This window comes from Dermacentor andersoni, chromosome 1, assembly GCF_023375885.2.
Source record: "Dermacentor andersoni chromosome 1, qqDerAnde1_hic_scaffold, whole genome shotgun sequence".
NCBI classification, from domain to species: Eukaryota; Metazoa; Arthropoda; class Arachnida; order Ixodida; family Ixodidae; genus Dermacentor; species Dermacentor andersoni.
In genome coordinates this window covers 200,172,252-200,191,316 of record NC_092814.1, presented here as the reverse complement: position 1 = coordinate 200,191,316, position 19,065 = coordinate 200,172,252, and the positions used below count along the sequence as shown (strand labels likewise).

Here is a 19,065-nt window from a genome sequence, read left to right as displayed (position 1 = left end):
CTTTGTAGCGGTTGCTGCAATTGGGCAGTTGTCTCATCTTTCCTTTATTAATTACTTCTCTCCACCTTGCGGGTTTCCACAGAACTATTATGTCAGACTCTTGCCTTTGCTTCAAGTTGTTGATAAGTTCGACTTCGCCCTGCCATGTGCTAGCCACCTGGCTAGCTGAGATGATAGAGCAGCTGCCCCGTAAAGGCCGTGGTCCCAGGTCTAAGTCCCGGGCAAGGACAAATTTTCTTCAACTGCGAGGCTTTTCTTTCGAGGGACCTGTAAGGGTTTCCTTTGTAGCAACTGCTACGATTGGGTGGACATGTCACTTTTCCTTTATTCATTATTTCTCTCCACCTTGCGGGTTTCTGCAGAACTATTACGTCACACTGTTGCCTTTGCTTCAGACTCTTGCCTTTGCGTCGGGTTGTTGGTTAGTTCAACGTCGCCCTGCCATCGGCTAGCTGCTTGGTTAGCTCAGATGTTAGAGCGGCTGCCCAGGAAAGGCGGTGGTCCCGGGTTTGAGTCCTGGACCAGGAAGAACATTTCTTCAACTGCGAGGCTTTTCTTTCGAGGAATCCGTATAAGGTTCCTTTGTAGCAGTTCTACGATTGGGTGGATGTCTCATTTCTTTCCTTTATTAATTACTTCTCTCACCTTGCAGGCTTCTGCAGAACTGTTACGTCAGACTCTTGCCTTTGCTTCAAGTTCATAAAAGTTCTACTATTATATTATATTGCTATTATATTGATAATTCGAAAATATTAGATATTTTCGAATATTATCGAATATTATATTAATATTTGTATTCAATTCGGAAGCTACTTACTTGAAATTTTTGAATATCCGGTCGGATACGAATATTGGAAACAGACCACCCGTATTGCTGGCTGTGCGGGATCAAATGCGGTTCTTAGCATTTTTTTTTCTATCTAATCTAAGAATATGTGTCTGATTTTGTGCCGAGTTTTGTGATAATTTAGTTACTGCTTGCGAAATGTTGCTTGTAAAGCACACTCAGCCATTGAACGTCTAACCTTTGCGGGAAAGCCAGCTTCTCAGTAGCAAGGTGCACGGGTTTGCGGACAGCGCTGGTGTACTTAAGTGCTACGAAAGAAGATGGGGGCGGCTGCGCGAAAGAATCCAACTGCCATAAAAATGTTCTTTCCGAGAGTATAGGTCCAATGGGCCGATCCTCAGCAGCAATGCCCGTCCACACGGCCTCACTGTGCAAATATGCCAGCTCCCCGCCGCATGCTCACGTCGCGTATCCGTGCAGCGTATCGAATACCTGTTACAACATTTTAGGATAGAACGATGGCCGATCCACTACCGCAATACGCGCCCTAGCGAAACCCGGGACTTGTAGTACAGTTCTCGCAGATGATGGGCGTTCCGTGATGGGCTTTACCACAATGCCTACACGCATTGCGGCATGCTAAAAGGCGTTATTTTAAACGAGTGTGGATGCATTACACATGTTTACTTGGCGTTATAATCAAAACATTTTTTTCATGCAATCGAAGGTTCCTTCTTCCTGTAGTAGAAAGTAGCATACCTCCCATTATATTAGTGGTTGCATTATATTCTTGCAAATGCAGTACTGTGACAACAGTGAGTGGGTCAGATGTCTCACACTGAAGGAAAATAACAGAAGGGGCTTGCTACACTTTATTTCTACAGTTTATTTCTAAGCAGTGGTCATAGCAAACAGTGCAGCACCACTTTGTTTTTGTTCGGTCTGAGCGCAGCTTTTGCCTTGCTCATTTGTTACTTTTGCAGCACCACCCCCAATCCTGAGCTTATTGCTTGACAGCAAATGCGATGAGTAATAAGGCACAAGTTGGCCAAAACAGACAGCTAGTTGGAATTGCTCAATTTTCCAAATTAACATGAGAGAAATACACAGTTGTTCAGTATAACGGCTTACTGGTCTCATTTTTTACCATTAACAATGTAATTGCGATGTTCCATCATTGTAAAATAATGAAACTTGCTAATAAATGCAGGTGCATTTCATTATTTGATATTAGAAGGCTGAGTATTCATATTCGATTCGTATTCAGACATTTTGATATGCACACACCCCTACTAGTTATACATGGACATTCTGTATCCTGTTTGTAACTACTTCCGATGAAGGTGCCCTATAACAAAAAAGTATTCCAATATGTTTTTATTCCAATCTCCTCGCATCAAATTTGCATAACCGCTGACGCAAGCATCGGGCAGTGACCCGCAGCGTTGTTTGAACAGCCCAATCAAACGCTCTCCTCGTTTAAAGGAGGTCACTTTTGTTCGCTTGAAAAATGAATAACATTGCCCACACTGAGCGGCTTGTCTTATCTAATTGGGTGACAAAAGGCGAGGAGCACATTCAAGTGGAGAGAGATTCGATGGGGCCGAGCCAGTGCACTGAAAATTGATAACCGGATGAAGAAGGTGGTGCCGGCGTTTGCGATTGGTCTGCTTTCCCTTACCTTGCGGTGGCTGGTTGAAAATCGCAACGCCATGCAGCGGAAGCTTAAGAATGACTTTAAAACGGATCCCCAGCAATGAAGAGTTGGCAGAACGAAGTCGTAAACATGCCAAAGTGCTCGAAAATGTTACACGGCCACGCAGAAAGTTTTATTATACGCAAATAAATGCTCTCTGGCAGGTGCGAGTAGCCAGTGCCTGAGTGATCAGCGGCAGCCATCTTTTATCCCTTTCGGAACGGTGCAGCCTGTGGCTATTCAGAAGAAAATTCAGTGACACGTACACGTCACTTCGACGCAGTGAGTTTTCACGGTTTTGTGACGTCGCGTGACAGGCAGGTGAAGTGGGTGCAGCCTGAAAACTTTTGATCAATAGCCGTGGTGTAGTGGCGAAAAGGTGTCAAATCAGAAATAACTATTTTTCTTTTGTTCGTTCAAGTCATGCATAGTCAGTGTGTACACGTCATACCAGATGGGGAGGTGTCACGGTTTTCGTAATGTCGCGTGACAGACAGGTGAAGTTAGGGTGGTCCAAAAAGTTTTTGACCCATCGTGGAGAGCTGATTGCAGAATTGGAATAGAAAATTTTGGAATAGCTTCACGTTGTAGCACCCAAGGTTGTGTGGATGCTCTGGGTACTGTACAGTTCAGTATATAAGTACTCTATTGCCTTTACTATATTATTGAATTTTCTTTAATGAGCAGCTTAGTAATAAGTTCCCAGAAAGACATGTGGTGCACCAGAAGAGCACAACATATTGGGTTAGCATAGGGATGAAACAATGAAATGAGCAATTTGTAGTGAAAATGTCTTGCATTGTATGTTGACCGTAAACCCTTCAGTCACAATTTAAAAATAGAGTGTAAAAGCTTTTCTGTCTCTTTTATGCACCAAGAACAGGGTTCGTACACCTCCTTAAGATCCCTAAAAACCCTTGAATTTGGAAAAAGAGATTTGAGGGCCCTTAAAACATCTTTAATTTAACTGTGAACCTTGAATCCCTTGAAAACTAAGGTTGGGGGTGACTTTTTAGCATTCAAAGTAACAAACTCAACATAAAGACTATGCCATGGATGCTGTCTATCAGGAAACAATCCCAGATATTTTCTTTTGAGAGTGTCGCTAAACAATTAAAATGCGGCACATCCACAGCCACCAACAACAAGCTTGTTTAAATTTCCATTGCTGTCATAGAGCTAGACAAAACCAGATCAAGCGACCAAGTCATGCCACTATTTTCTTGTTTTGCTAGTTGATTCACACATCATGGCTCCATTTTCGAACCTTAGGCTCTAGAAATGCCTAGTGGAAAGTAAGTTTCAGACATTGGCTTTAACACGACGAGTATTTTTTGGCTGAAGATGGACGCTATTAACTATTGTGCCAGAAGGTGATTGACATCATTACAATGGGAGATCAACTTTGAAGAGCCACGTGAAGAGCTTGGGATGTGTGTCCAACTCGGCAGCTGCTTAGCTACAAGAAATTGCAGATAAAAAGAGAGGTATTTCACTATTTTACAGTGTGTGTGTAAGAATAAGGTTTGTTTCCCCCTCCTTAAATTTAAGTCAAATGTTCTTTACAAACCCTGAAAAAACCTTCAACGATGTAGTTAATTGCTTAAAAAAGGCTTCTTTTTTTTCTTTATATAGTGTTTTTTTAAGATGCACTTGGCATGCCATGATTTACTTCATTTACAGATGCTGCAACGACCTGAAAACTCTTGTGGTCTTCATGAGAAGGATGTACGCTGTGTGCTCAGTGATGTCACAGCAGGGCTACAGTACCTGCATAGTAACCACGTCATCCACAGGGACCTGAAGCCTGAAAATATAGTTCTCAAGAATGTTGAGGGAAAGGTAAGTTCTTGTTCACAGTAAAACCACTGTTAGACTGCACCACCCTGTGACATAAACCACATCTGTGACATGCATCAAGTTGTTGATCCAAAGGTTGCAGTAAACTCTGTCTCAGGGAGATATGGCTGTTCTCTTCAGCAAATTCAAGCCACCAGGCGTTGCCAAGATTCCCTGAATTTAGTGGGGCATTGTCCTAATGACACACAGCACTGAGTGCCCAAAGTGGTACCTGCTTGCCACAAAGGTGTCAAATCAGACGGGCAGGGAGCCAGAGTTCTGCAAGGCATTCACAAAGATGCCCAAATTACTTGTCTCATTCTGCAAACAAGGACCAAGCCGGTGAGGCTGTGGTCAGGAACATGCAAAGGGGAGAGAGCCATGATTGGAAAGGGAAAAGGTGTTGTGTTGCAAAAATACCTTGGTTTTGGCGGGTTGGTTCATCTTGACAGTTTTTCATAAAAATGTGCTAAAGACGAAGACAAATGAGTGCCATTCCTGTCGTCTGTGCTCCTTTCGTCTTCATCTTTAGCGCATTTTTATGAAAAACTGTGTTGTGTTGATGGGATGGGTATTATGCGGCAGTACTTGGCTCAGAAGTAGGCCCTACTCAGCCATTTGTAGCCTAAGGTGGGATTTAATTAGCGTTACTACCCTCTTTCTTTGCGTCAATTTGTCTCACTCTTGCTGCTTTTTTTTTTTTTTTTAATCTAAGGTGAGGGCTGTTGTAGCTTGGTATGATGAGCCTGTCCTCCAGAATGAGGTTGCAACTATTGTTCCTTTTTAAGGAACCCCCACCACACATGGTCTTCAAGGCAGCCATCAACAATTTGTGCTCAAAGCATGGAAATGGCCACATTGCTTTCCTCTGTTGCTTTCGATCATGGATACATAGGTTTTCTGTAGACCAGAGCTCCTGGTGGTGACTGTAGAGCTTTGCAGGGCAGCTGACTTGCAGAACTATAAGCAAGGTCAATTGTTCATCACTTTTTAGCTTCCTTTTTTCTATGCGACTTTTGTTTATAAATTTTCTATTTAAAGTAATGATTTGACTTTCTTTTCTCCTTAGACTGTCTACAAGATCATTGACCTTGGTTATGCAAAGGAGTTTGACCAGAGCAGCTTATGCAATTCATTTGTGGGAACATTGCAGTATCTTGTGAGTACAACTTTGGTGTTATATTACACTTATCGTTGGCCTAGCATTTTGCAAATCCTGCATTATAGCTATGTTGTTTTTTTCATTTGAGCTGCAGCTAAATTAAGCTAGCATCTGAAATTGCCATGAGAGCACAAAATAATACAACTGCCATATTTTGGCACATTTTGTTTAAAGCATGAGTAAACGAGGGATAGCCAACAAGGTTTGATGCATGAAATTACTGTTTATAGCATTTTAATTGGAATGCGTGTGTAAATTACTGCCCTAAAGTTGCCACCAGTAAAAAGAAACTGCTACCATTTGTGCAAGTAAACATTAAAGTGCAGTTAAAGAAGCATCAACATGACATTTCTTATTTGTCATATTTTTCTTTAAATGAAGGTCCAAGCCCTCTAAGCCATAGCAGAATTAATAGTGAGCTTTTGAGCACCCTAATTACTACAATACTTGTTTCTATGAACTAGTTTCAGTTTCAGCACCCAGTAGGTGGGTGCGTCATGATGTCAGATACATTGGGTATCGCTCTGTTCCTGGAATTGCTGTAGCTGCCTCGCATGAGGGCAGCCAGAAGAAATGCGTGCAGTATTCGTGTTAATTTTTTATCAGCAACATCATCGTACCTAGCCTTATTGCTACTTGTCAGAAAAATTTTGCTCTGTCTTATGATGTCATGATAATGTCGAGGGCACCATGTATGACATTTCAAAACCAACTTTAGTATCAAATTAACATATTCTATTATTTATTTATTTATTCAATACTATACCTTACAGGCCCGAAGAATGGGCATTAGGTAAGGGAAGCTTCAAAAATTTTGCATTGTGTAAAGAGCATACAATTATACAGAACATAAGCAAAGCTTTGTTAATAATAATACAAGGAAGAATCAAGTTTACACAAACTCTAAAATCCTCAGATCAGAAAAAAAAAGCATACAAGAAGCAACGCAAACAAGAAATTATTTAAAGTAAGAAATGAATGTTTATGTCTTGACGGAATTTTTCTTTGTTAGCTTCAGTTACCAGGATATCAGGAAGGTCGTTCCACAAGCGGATGACACGTGGAAGCACAGATGAGTTAAAAGCATCTGTTTTACCATAGATGCGCGTGAAAGAAAGATGATTGTGCAATCTTCGTGAGGTGAATGGAGAAACTTGCAGAGCTATTGGTGATGGCCTTGGTCCATGAACGTACTTGTAAAACAGCAATAAAAGTGCTACATCATGACGAGAGTTCAAAGAAGGAATTGATAAATTGTTTTTAATTTGCATTATACTTTCGTTGCAGTTGTAATTTTGTGAGATGAGTCGAGCGGCTCTATTCTGAACTGATTCTAGCATAGTGGGGAAATAAATGTAATGAAGGGACTATGTTGAAGCAACAAATTCAAATTTAGGGCGAGCAAATGTAAGATAGGCTAATTTGCACACATTAGTCGGCGTCTTACGGAGGTTCCTGCGTAAATATCCGAAGGATCGGGAGGCATTTCCGCAGATGTTGTTGATATGTGTAGTCCAGGAAAGGTTTGATGTCAGGGTTACGCCTAGATATTTGAAATAAGTAACTACAGACACAGGATTGTTATTAATATGGTATGAAAAGTTGGAAAGGAAATGTTTGTGAGTGAAAGACATCACTTTACGTTTATCTGGATTAAGCGACATTAGCCAGATGCTGCACCAACTGATAATAAGGTCAATATCATTTTTACGTGGTCATCAGTACTAGCAATTACTCGGTAAATTATACAATCGTCAACAAAAATCTGCACGTGAGAAGATATGTTATTCGGTAAGTCGTTAATATATATCAGGAAAAGTGGTGACCGAGGACACTGCCCTGTGGCACACCAGAGGAAACGTAAGAGAGCGGGGAGGAAAAATTGTTAACCACGGTGAACTGCTGCCGATTGGTAAGAAAGTCCCGAATCAAAGATAGCGTTAGTGAATCTAAAGACAAAGAAGACAGTTTAGAAATTAGTCGGCAGTGAACTACGCAATCAAAGGCTTTTGAAAAATCTGAAAACATGCAGTCAGTTTGCAGGTTTTTGACCAGATTAAAATCTAATTCAGTCGTGAACTCAAATAGTTTCGTGTCGCACGATAAACCCTTCCTAAATCCATGTTGGTTCGCGAAGAAAAAGTTGTTATTCTCTAAATGATTGTAAATATGGGAGGTGATTATGTATATGCTCTAGCATCCTACAGCAGATGGAAGTAAGTGATGTGGGTTTGTAGTTCAGTGGTGAATTTCTATTGCCACATTTAAAGATGGAAATGACCTTCACGATTTTCCAGCCTTGGGGAAGCTTTCCTGTCGATAGCGATTGCCGGAATATATGAGATAATATTTTGCTCGAGACTGATATTGTGTTTTTTAGTATCTTTAAGTTTATGTCGTCAACGCCGGCTGATGTGGACACTTTCCGATTATTTATAATGGATGCGATGCCGTTGACAGTAATGTCAATGGGTTGTAAAAAAGGGTAGTCAAGATCAGCTACCTCAGACACGTTTGAATCGTCTTCTATAGTGTATACTGATGAAAAAATGAATTGAACGCGTTTGGACAGTCATGGTCTGGAATTGGGATGTGGTCGTTATCATGCAAGATGATGTTGCTGTCCTGTCGCTCTGGACACACTGATCCCCCCAAATTTTTTTGTGTTAGTTGTGAGCAGGAATGGCAAATCGTGCGAAAAGTACTTATTTCGGGCAGCGCGTACTCTAGAGCAGTAGCTTTTCAAGAAGTCGCTGTATTTTTTCCAAGATATTGGAGTGCACGTGTGTTTTGCGGCTGCGTACAATTGCTTCTTTTTATTTCTCAGTTTGTTAAGTGGCTTAGTGAACCACAGGTTGCGTTTACCATTTGTTATTTTAATTAACAGAACATGCTGACTAACCAGTGTTGTTAAATTGTTTTTGAACAAAGCCCAGTTATTTTGAACTGTTCGGTTACTGAAACAAGGAAGTAATACACTAACAAGAAATGTTTCAAGTTCAGCATTAATAACACTGTAATTTCCTCTGTTATAGTCACAAATTATTTTAGTTGTGGTGCCAGAAAAACGGGACGGGACTTTAAGGTTTACTTGCATTAATTTATGGTCACTGAAACCATCTAAATATGTTATTTTTTCAACAGTATTAGGGACAATTTTCAATGCTAGATCCAGTATATTGGAATCATGAGTGGGCTGACTGATGATCTGTGACAGGTTGAAATCCAATGTTAAGGCAATGAAGTCTGAAGAAAGGCGGCAGGTTGATGACAACTGCTTGCAGTTTATGGAGGGAAGATTAAAGTTGACGAAGAGAAAAATACTTTCAGCTGGACAAGCCCTAACGGTGTGAGCTATGCTGTTTCGCAGGTCGCTAACAAAAAACACACTTGAGTCAGGAGGACAATAACAGCAACCTAACAATAATTCTTCAATACGAGTCATACACGCAACCCAGACAATTTCTAGGTTAGTGTCAGAATCAATTAAATAAGATGTTACCGTCTTCCTAATGCCTATAAGTATGCCTCCGCCTCGTTTACTAGTGCGATCACATCGGTAAATATTATACGGGGTATGTATGGGACTTATTTCATTGAAATGTCAGGATGAAGTCACGTTTCCGTGAAGATGATAATGTCAGAACTTGTATCGTCTAGGAAAGGAGAGACTTCATCGAGCTTACGCACAAGGCTTCGAATATTAGTAAATGATATTGATAGTGATGGTATGATTCAAGGTTCTGGTGCCTGCTGGCAGTCATAGGTCCGAGTGCTATGCTTCAGCTATCTGCTCAGCTGCACTACTGTGCTAGTGATGCCGTCATACACGTAGGTTGTGTCATCTATGCGCATTCTGTCGACGCTGAGCTTGAAATACTTTTTTCTCGCCTTTCCCGAATTCGATCAGTTTTCTTCGTGCTTCTCATGTAGCTGGGGAGAAGTCTTCTCATATCGAAAACCCAGAGCCCTTAAGCTTTCGCGCAGCTGACAAGTTGCGTTCTTTATCCTTATAAAAGGTCAACTTCGCTATGATGGCTCTCTTTTTTGGTATCGGCATGCTTGCCTAATCTATGCACCTTTTCGAAGTACATGCCTGATAGGCTTAGGTCAAGTTTTTCAGCACAGAAATCAACAATTTTCTGCTCGGACGCAGCCCAGTCTTCTTTTTCATCGTTCGCTATGTTAAAGAAGAGCAGGTTTGGGTGTCGCATTCTATTCTCAGTGTCATCGCATCGTGAAGAAACTGTTGCCAATCGATCAGATACACCGTTAAGGATATCAGCACCTGCTGTTGTAACAGCCGAGCTTCCGGATGCGGGAGTATCTTCCAGCATGGCAATCTTGGCATTGAGCAGCTTGATTTTACGTTCAGTGGCCTCCTGTTCTTGTTTCGAAATTTTCAGTTCAGCGAGTAGTGTTACCTGCTTGTTTTATAGTTTTAGAAACTTGTTTATAACTGCCGTATTACTGGCCTTGACACTAGTTAGTTGAGAAAGCAAGTGTGAGTGCGCTTCTTTTAATTTCTTAATAGCCTCTAGTGCAGCAGCAAAAGTTTCTTCTTGAGCCTTAGTCATGGGTACAGGATTTGTTTCAACGTCTCCCAACAGCATCAGTGTTATTGCAGACAAGCCATAGCACATTTCACGCGCAAGAGCCAAAAACTGTTTCAACACATCATTCAGGTCTCGTGGGCACGACACCACCAACAAGCAATAATTACTGGATTTAACACAAGCAGCACCTTTCAGGCAACTAACCTGAAAAGGCAACGGACGTAAGCCTGCCATTCTGGAAGTGGTGCCGTGCCCAAGTTAAGCGGTTGCTAGCTGACGATTATGAAGGGAGCCGGTTGCGTCCACCGTAGTCGTGCTGGAGCCATTTTGCCAGACGAGCTGGCTGGCTGTATCCAAGCTTAGCGCCCTGCGCAACCATGGTGGTCGTGCTGGAAGCGAATCCTCTGCAGCAACATGGCACAAACCGAGCAGTCCAGAACACATGACCCAGGTGAATGTGACCTGAAAAGGCAACGGACGTAAGCCTGCCATTCTGGAAGTGGTGCTGTGCCCAGGTTCAACAGCATTTCGACCTTCATACTTGCTAAGTGTCCGACCGCGCCGCCCGCGCCCCTCCCTACTCTCCCTCTGGAGCCTTGCGCGTGACGGAGACAGCTCCCTTCCTCTCTTTCATGTTTATGGGCAAGAAGCATGTGGTAGAGTTTCTGCAGCTCTAAAAATATGTGTCAGTACTATTTAATCCACTTTGAAATTATCCTTGCTTAAGCTTTATTTAAGCTCTTGTGTAGCACACTCTGTATAGGCCTTGGCAGGGGTAGAAGTAAGATTTAAATGTATAACACCTCTATATATTATTCATGGTACTACAGAAAACAAAATAGTAAATGGGATCGATGTCTGAAGGGATTGTCATGCATTATATGTGGATTATGGAACCTTTGAAGACATTTTTTTGGCCAGCAAAACGCATGAATGAAACACGTATAGGTGAGATTCTACTGAATGTTTTGCCATAATTAACTATAGCAGCAACACACCTCAGCTTGATATTTTTAGAGCCTTGAAGTTGAGAACATTGAAGTCCATTAATTCATAGCCATTGCAAAGTTCCTGTGGCTTGAGTGTTACAGCTAAAGACCAATGCTTGTATCATTTGCTATGTCACACCTCATGACCTATTATAGAAAAGGTAGCACAGTTAGCAGCTTGTAACAGAATAGTCTGTAGGTTAGTGTACAGGGTCCATTATGAAAGTAATGCGCTTGATTTTATTATGACGCAACTATCCGTGGCAACGCAGTAAAACCAGTCGGGAAATGTGGCGAGGGTTTTGCCCTGCCAACGCAGCCGGTCGCCAGTTTACTCCGAGCAGTGTGAGTGGATAACACGGCGTGATGGAGCGTTCGCTTGAACAGCGATGCACTATAAAGTTTTGCATGAAGCTTGGAAAGAATGCAACTGAAACATTCCAGATGCTTCAAGAGGCCTTCAAGGACGACTGCATTTCAAGGTCACTGCCACCTCCCGGACTGGTTTAAGGAGGGCCGGAAAGAGGTCACCGACAAACCCCATTCTGGACGCCCAACACTGACCAGAACCGATGAAAACGTAGATCGTGTGCGTGAAGTTTTGTGTTCCGACCATCGATTGAGCATCCAGCAAATTGCTGACTCCCTACAAATGTCCTTATTTGGGGTACATGGGATAGTGACCGAGGATCTGCAAATGCGCAAGGTCTGCACAAAGCCTGGGCCGAAAGTGTTGATGGAAGATCAGAAAGAACTTTGAGTCTTGCACTGTAAAGAATTGTTGGATTTAATTCAAAATTAGCCATACTTTCTTAACTCTGTCATAACCGGAGCCGAATCCTGGATGTTCGAGTACGACCCAGAATCGAAAAGGCAGAGCAGCGAGTGGCACACAAAATCATCCCCCCGCCCCAATAAAGCGTGAATGAGCAAGTCTCGCATCAAAACGATGCTTAATGTCTTCTTTGACAACCGAGGAATCGTCCATTTTGAGCTTTTACCGCAGGGAGAAACTGTTAACTCAGTCTTTTACCTAGAGTAGCTCAAGAGATTGAAACGCCGGGTCGCGCTCGTGAGGGCTGACATCAAAGACACGGTCAAGCTCCATCATGACAATGCCCCAGCCACACATCCTTCATCGTTACCAACTTCCCGGCCTGGAGCAACACCCTGGTGGTCCCCCATCCCCCTTGTAGTCCCAACTTGGCTCCGTGCGGCTTTTTTTTTGTTTCCCCGACTGAAAAGAGCGCTGAAAGGAAAGCATCGGGAGACCGTGGATAACATGCAAAAGCATGTTACAGCATTCCTGAGAGACATTCCCGTCTAGGACTTTCAGGGTGCCTTCCGGGTGGGGCAGACGTGTCTCCGCAAGTGTATTGATGCAGAGGGAGAGTATTTTGAAGAATGTCAACCATTTGTACAGGTCTGGTCAATAAATCTATTTTTCCCAGAAAATGCGCATTACTTTCATAATGGACCCTGTATGAAACTCTTAGATGGAAATTCTGGCTCGTTGGTCTTGCATGACAGATGTTTCCCAGTGCATTAGACAAGGGATGACCATAGAAACAAGACTTGCGTAGTTATTTCTGCATCCTTTTTCTAATGCCTTACGATTCACCTGTATTAAACTCATTACAATTCTGGTGTTATAGTGCACTTTATAATTCTATTTTTCTTTGGTTGAGAAGGTTCCTTAGCCATGTTAAACTGACAAAGGATCTCCACTTAGGTGTTAACTATGCAGAGCAGTGAATTGGCTGCTAATTACATTGTGTGGTGTACCAAGCTCCTTTAGGCAGGGCCAGACCAGCTCCTGGACGTATGCTTTTTATTTGGTACTAAATGCACTTATTTACAGAAAATTCCATGCTTTTAACAAATCTGATGTAGACAGTTCCAAATCAGAATGGAGAGCCATGTTGATTTCAGACACTATCAGCATTCTGGGTGGCCTGCTGTTGCTTTTTATGTGCTTTCGGAACTTTGGGCTATTGTTTCTACCTTATCTATTGGTAGGCTTGTGTAATTGTGTAATGAGTTTTTAATATTGATTTCGCATGTCGTAGCCAAGCACAGGCTCATTGCATTGTGGAAATTATGGCTTTTGTAGGACCATGTATAGTAGATTATTGTGAATTCAACCCTGACGTAGCAGCACAAATATGTAAAGAAAGGTAAAATTTTGCCCAAACATTCTGTCACTTGCCAAAATCATCACTGCTGCCATTCATGCTTAAATAAAGATGCTTGAAATAGCGTCATGTAAAGCATGTCATTGGCTTGCAACATCTCTTCTGCCTTCAGCCATATCTGAGGCAGTTGTCGAGTCTAGGTTGCCCTGTGCTCAGACACACCCGCATGGCAGAATGCTTGCAACTCTTGCTGTTTTTTGCCGCTGATTGCACAGGAATGCCACTTATCTCAGGACCCTGCTATGAACAGGTGAGAGGTGCATTCCTTTAGCAGAAATCAGCATCTCTTCAATGGCATTGGCATCCCGCAATGGCCCTCCAGTTCTCCTTCTTTGCAGTTGATTTATTTATTTTGTTTTATTTATTTCTTTAAGGGAGGACTTAGAGAACCCTAACAGCCTGCCACTGTATATAAAAAGAAAGAAAAGGACATTGTGGCAGTTCATTTCTGGTTCACTGTGCATTTCAGGTTACATGCAGGGGTATTGCTTCACTTTTCCTGCATGGAAATGCAATGAGTCTAGTTTTATACAAGTATGGCAAGTTGTCCAAGCTGGGAACTGCATGTTGACAAGCAAACAATGTTAAGGTGGATGTTGTTGCAAGGAAGATGAGCACTAACTTTGAATTGTCAAAACCTCAAGATTTGTTTTTCACTGTATGTGCACATCATGGGACACTGTCAACTTTTGTTGCAACAAAATGTATTAATGCTGATAAATAACAAAGCGATCATAATTCTCCTTAACATGCTTATAAAATCCCATGCATTCAAAATTACATTTAGCAAAATTGAAAATTCCTAGAAATGCATATAAGGAGCTTCTTTTAATTCAGAATGAAAGCTTACTGACTCTTTCGTGCTGATTAGACCTAAATCTGGTGGTGCGCAGTACTGCTAGCAACTCGCCTCATAAGGCACTTCAGAACTGCTGGGTTGGCGATTTATATTATGTGCGCATGGCGTGCTACAGTCGAGCCCACTTATAACAGTATCCAAGTGCCAAGAAAATGTCATTGTTATAATCAATATAATTGTTATAACCAGGTTGCAGGAAGAAAAGATAATTGTTATAACCAGGTTGCAGGAAGAAAAGCAGAAGGGACAAGCATTCAAACATTTTAATTAGAAACAAGTGCAGTCGAACCCACTTGTAGCATTACTGGTTTTAACTATAATACCCGGATGTAACAATGACCAGCTGTGGCATTGTGAACTTTTGTCTGTGTTCTATGGTGAAATTAACTGCTTGCTTACTACAATGTTCCCATGCCGTATTATTGGCTATAACAATTAAATCTGGCCACACTTGCCTTTGTGACACACACCCCGCACACCATGCCTTCGTCATCCCTCTTCCATCTCCCTTCCACTCCTCCAACGTCGGCGCGAGGGTGTAAGTGAGACAGGATAAGGGCGTGCTGTACTGCATACACAAAGGCATGCTGTGCGATGTGCGCTACATAGATGCGGATGTGATGAAAAGGCTCTCGTTTTTCTGTTTTTCTGGGATGTGCAGCACAAAGGCAGGTATGGCAAAGTGGCTTGGATTTCTTTTTCTATCTCTTCCTTTTTTTGTTGTTGCAAGGATTTTGCTCTCTCTTTTCTTTCAACGTACCAGCACGCACCCAGTAGCCAGATTTAATTCTTATAATGGATAATGTGGCATGGCAGCATTGTAGTAAGCTGTTTGTTTTATAGAACACATACAAAATAGACTGTGCATTGGCTGCTCACTGTTATATCCGATATATTGTTAAATATAGTATCGTTATAAGTAGGTTCGACTGTAGTGCCATCGCAACTCCTGTCATTCATCCAATCCAATTTGCAGGTTGTGCATAGTTTAGGAGGAAGTTCTGTAGCACCTAGTTGTGTGCGCTCAGCCCATTCTGGATCGTTGGTGTCTTCTTGTGCTAGTTATTTTTTCATTTTATGATTTTGTTCGATATAGTAGCTTTTACTGCTTCGAAAGGGAATGCATGATACCCTTTTTGAGGCCTTCATACTAAATTAAATCTGGTATTTTATGTACCAGAACTACAATATGATTGTGAGTCATGCCATAGAAGGGGACTCTGGATTAATTTGGCCACTTTGGGTTCTCTAATGTGCACCTTAAATATAAGTACACAAGTATTTTCGCATTTCGCCCCGATCAAAAAGCGGCCGTGGTGGATGGAAACTGAACCCGTGACCTCTTGCTTAGCAGCACGATGCCATAGCCGCTAAGCCACTGCAATGGGCAGCCCTGGCATAGCAGAAGTAATAGTGCATGCAAATCAGTTTTTGTGTTTTATTGCATTGGCAATTATATAGACACTCCAGGTGAACTTTTGCCGTCGATATCGCCATAACATTCCGTGTAAAGTTCAAGTATGATAAGGTCCTATCGTACACCATGCCATATGCTGTGTGTACTAGGGAAAGGCATCTGAGGGTGAGCCAAGAAGGATGGCGGCTTGATACGTGCCCAATCTTGGAGGTCATGTGATAAAGTGTACAAAATGTAGGGGGGGGGGGGGTGGGGTGGAGGTGAGTGCGCAGTACTGTAAACAAGTGCACGCTAAGGGAGCAGGTGAGCTTGCGTCTCCTCCGCTAGCCCTGCTATGGCTGTGTACCGCTGTCCACCCAGCTGAGTGCGCACACCACCTGCTTTGCGTACACCACTTTCTCGGCAGTTCTTTGCTGCCTCCTTAGCCAGTAGTAAGGGTGAACACCCTTATAATGGTTCACCCATGCCACATCGTCTGCTCGCCATCTGTCTGACACTTGCTCACCACCATCATCCCGTAGCACACCAGAGTGGCATAGTAAACTAATGATGCAATGAACAATTGGGTTTTTATAATGTTTTGCATCATCAAGGCATCACCAAGATTAATGATGTGACACCATCTGCTAAAACTAAACATCAAGCCACTCTTACAGCCCAGTTTGCCTCTGTAGACCCAGCAGAGTCAGACCAAACGGGTGATCTCAATAATAATGACAAAACATACTTAATGTTTACCCTTACCATGAGATGAGACTAAGATGACATATTTTACCATTTATTCCTTGCTGTCAGGGCGGAGAGCTAGTATTACAAGTGCAAATCCAGATCGAAGTGGGTGGTCTCGGCTGTATGGGCTATGTGATCATGATTAGGGTGGCTGTTACAGTTACCAACGGTAACTGCCACTGTAATTCGTGGTATACGACGTACATGTGCAAAGGGCCTGACATGTAGCACATCATGTACCGAGCAAAAATAAAACTGTCTAATCCTGCCAATAATCAGACAATGATGCCCGGAGCTATATTTTGCTGCACAAGGAGATTTCCTGCATACACCTCGCAACTCGGCAGTGCTGCAGGTTACTTGTGAGATGGAGTATAGTCAATATTTAAATTTGTGTTATATCTGTAATAAATGCAATAAACACAGCTTTTGTCCTCTGTTTTCTTGTTTTGGGAACCTGCTACTAAACTAAAGGCACTGCTACAAATAGTCATTTTACCTGCTCCAAAATCTGCTCCAAAATACACTTGGTCATTCCCATAACTGCAAAGGCTTGCAGTGATCTGTCAGCATGCTAACAGAATGCTGAGAAACCGAACCATAGCTAAGAACACAAGGGTGGTAAATCAACCTATTAAATTGACTGCACATGTGCAACTGTTCATCACAGCCACGGTCACATGATGCAGCATGTAGTGCAAGCAGCGAAAATGAACTGTTTATGTCATGCGCTTCTCTTTTTTTTGTTTTCCTTCAGATGCGCTTGGCAGACTTTTGTATCTGCTTCAGAATACCTGTTGGTGGCGCTCTCCACTTCCATCTAGGTGGGCAGTGTTGCCCTTGAAAGTGTACAATGGTTATAACAAAGTAATTTTTCTCCTTCCACTCTGGTTCAGTAAGCTTTTACTGTGGTATAGGTTATTCGTGCTTTCTTGAAATAAACTTGTTTTACTAATGGTAATCTTGTCATCATGTTCCATGCATCTATGCCTGTCTTTATGTGGTTTGCTTGTAAAGCATACATTAAACCAGTTCCACAATCTTGTGTCAAGGTAGCTAATGTCATAAGTGACATTTAAAATGAAGACGTTTACCAGTGAACTCTTTCTCTCTCTCTCTCTCTCTTTTTAATCAGGCACCTGAGCTCTTCGAGAAGAAACCCTACACCAGGGCAGTGGATCTTTGGAGCCTGGGCATCCTTGCGTATGAAGTCATCGTAGGACAGCGGCCATTTTCTCCAACAGCTTCCCCTGCACAGTGGTAGGTGCACTTGGATTGTGGAAGTGCCTGCAGCAATTGCCATATGCACATTTTTGTTGGTATTGTGTAGCTTCTGTTCCAATACATAAACGTGGATCTGTCTTTCCTATTGGTGGTAACTGCTGTGGGTTGGGGCTAACGTGGTGTGCATCTGCTTCATGTAATGGCTGCACTGCCACAGTGTATTTGCTTTACTTCTTGTGCCAATTCCCTGTCCCAGGATTCCTTTAGTGCATAATAAGAAGAGTGGCGATATTCGAGGAGACATAGCACCTAATGGAGAGCGTTGTTATTGGAAGACCCTTCCTGTTGAAACTTGCTTGACCAGGTGAGTGGTTCTTGATTGACAGCTATGGTGCTTAGAAAATCTGCTGGATATGTTAATAGAAACAAATACTTTGGGCTAAAGTGGCTACCAGTAATATGTGGAAGTGTGTCATAAGCACTAGTAGTAAAATTCTGCTGCAGTGAAAACTGCACAATAGGATTTGCTGATTGCAGATGGTTTGTGGTGGACAGTCCACTAGCTCTGTTGCTTAGGGTGGTTGCCATTACAACACCTGCAAAATATAAGAGTTGCCTAGGCAGTACTTTGGGGTTCATGCTGCTTTTCAGCAAAACATGTTGCATCAGTTACTGTACTGCAATCACAGACATCTACATAGCAGTTTATTGCACAGCATAATAAACATTGCTTAAGAACATGATCTGTGAAGCAGTGGTATTTGGGATATTTTACTTGCTCACGCTCAGTCTACAAATCTCATTCTATACAAATTTTTTATTGTTAAATCTTCTTTATTTTTTAACCATTGATACATCACCACATTTGGCTATATAAGTGGTGCATAACAGAACATGCATGGCTGCAGTTCTTAGTAATTGTGCACAGTCAACTACCCTTAATTCCACCCTGACAGGACCGATGAAAATGACCAAGTTATCTGGCTAGACAAACTAAAGAAGAGCAGAAAAAATGCATAAAGAAACCACCACTCCATTTTGCAGTATTTTCCTGATTCTAACACACCCCCAAATCTAATGTACACCCCTTTTTCAAGTGTTCAGAGTGCAAAATTTCAGGTAAAAATGACATTATAGCTCCTAAACAAAATAAAAATGCAATGTTACCCCATTTTTTACCAAAAAAAAATTTGTATACCTCTGATTCTGGCAATCAGAAAACGATGAAACCAGTGAAGTTTACCTTCACAGAATAGAAATTTATTTGTACTTTTAATGTCCATCTTCATCGCTTATAGGTGGCACTTTATCGCTGCCTACGGACCACAAGTCCTCCATATGGTCCATTGCACTTTTGATATTCTCTGTTTATCAAACAGCTCCGTAATGAGGGCAAATGGAATGGTGGCCCATGCCTGGACTAACCACTTCACTAGTTTGTCCTCCAATGCATCGAATTCTCCGGAATGCCAAAAACATGTAATGCAACTTGTTGCTGCTAGCTTAGCACGTAAAATAACTTGTAATGAGCTTTTGTAATCGTGTACTTAAAGCAGCACGTCATTGTCGCCATCCTACGTGAGAACTTGTTCTGTCTCCATCCTGCGATGGC

General features: G+C 42.1%; 1 protein-coding gene across 4 annotated transcripts in view; it reads left to right on the top strand.

Annotated features, from left to right (window-relative positions):
- Positions 1 to 19,065, top strand: part of LOC126547003 (inhibitor of nuclear factor kappa-B kinase subunit alpha-like) — a 115,104-nt gene that overhangs the window by 11,172 nt on the left and 84,867 nt on the right. For all 4 annotated transcript variants that reach the window (XM_055062953.2, XM_055062951.2, XM_055062952.2 and 1 more), the window contains exons 4-7: positions 4,167 to 4,325; positions 5,392 to 5,481; positions 17,365 to 17,489; positions 17,710 to 17,817. In XM_055062953.2, the coding sequence (XP_054918928.1) occupies positions 4,167 to 4,325; positions 5,392 to 5,481; positions 17,365 to 17,489; positions 17,710 to 17,817 (482 nt within the window). The remainder of the gene's footprint in view (positions 1 to 4,166; positions 4,326 to 5,391; positions 5,482 to 17,364; positions 17,490 to 17,709; positions 17,818 to 19,065) is intronic.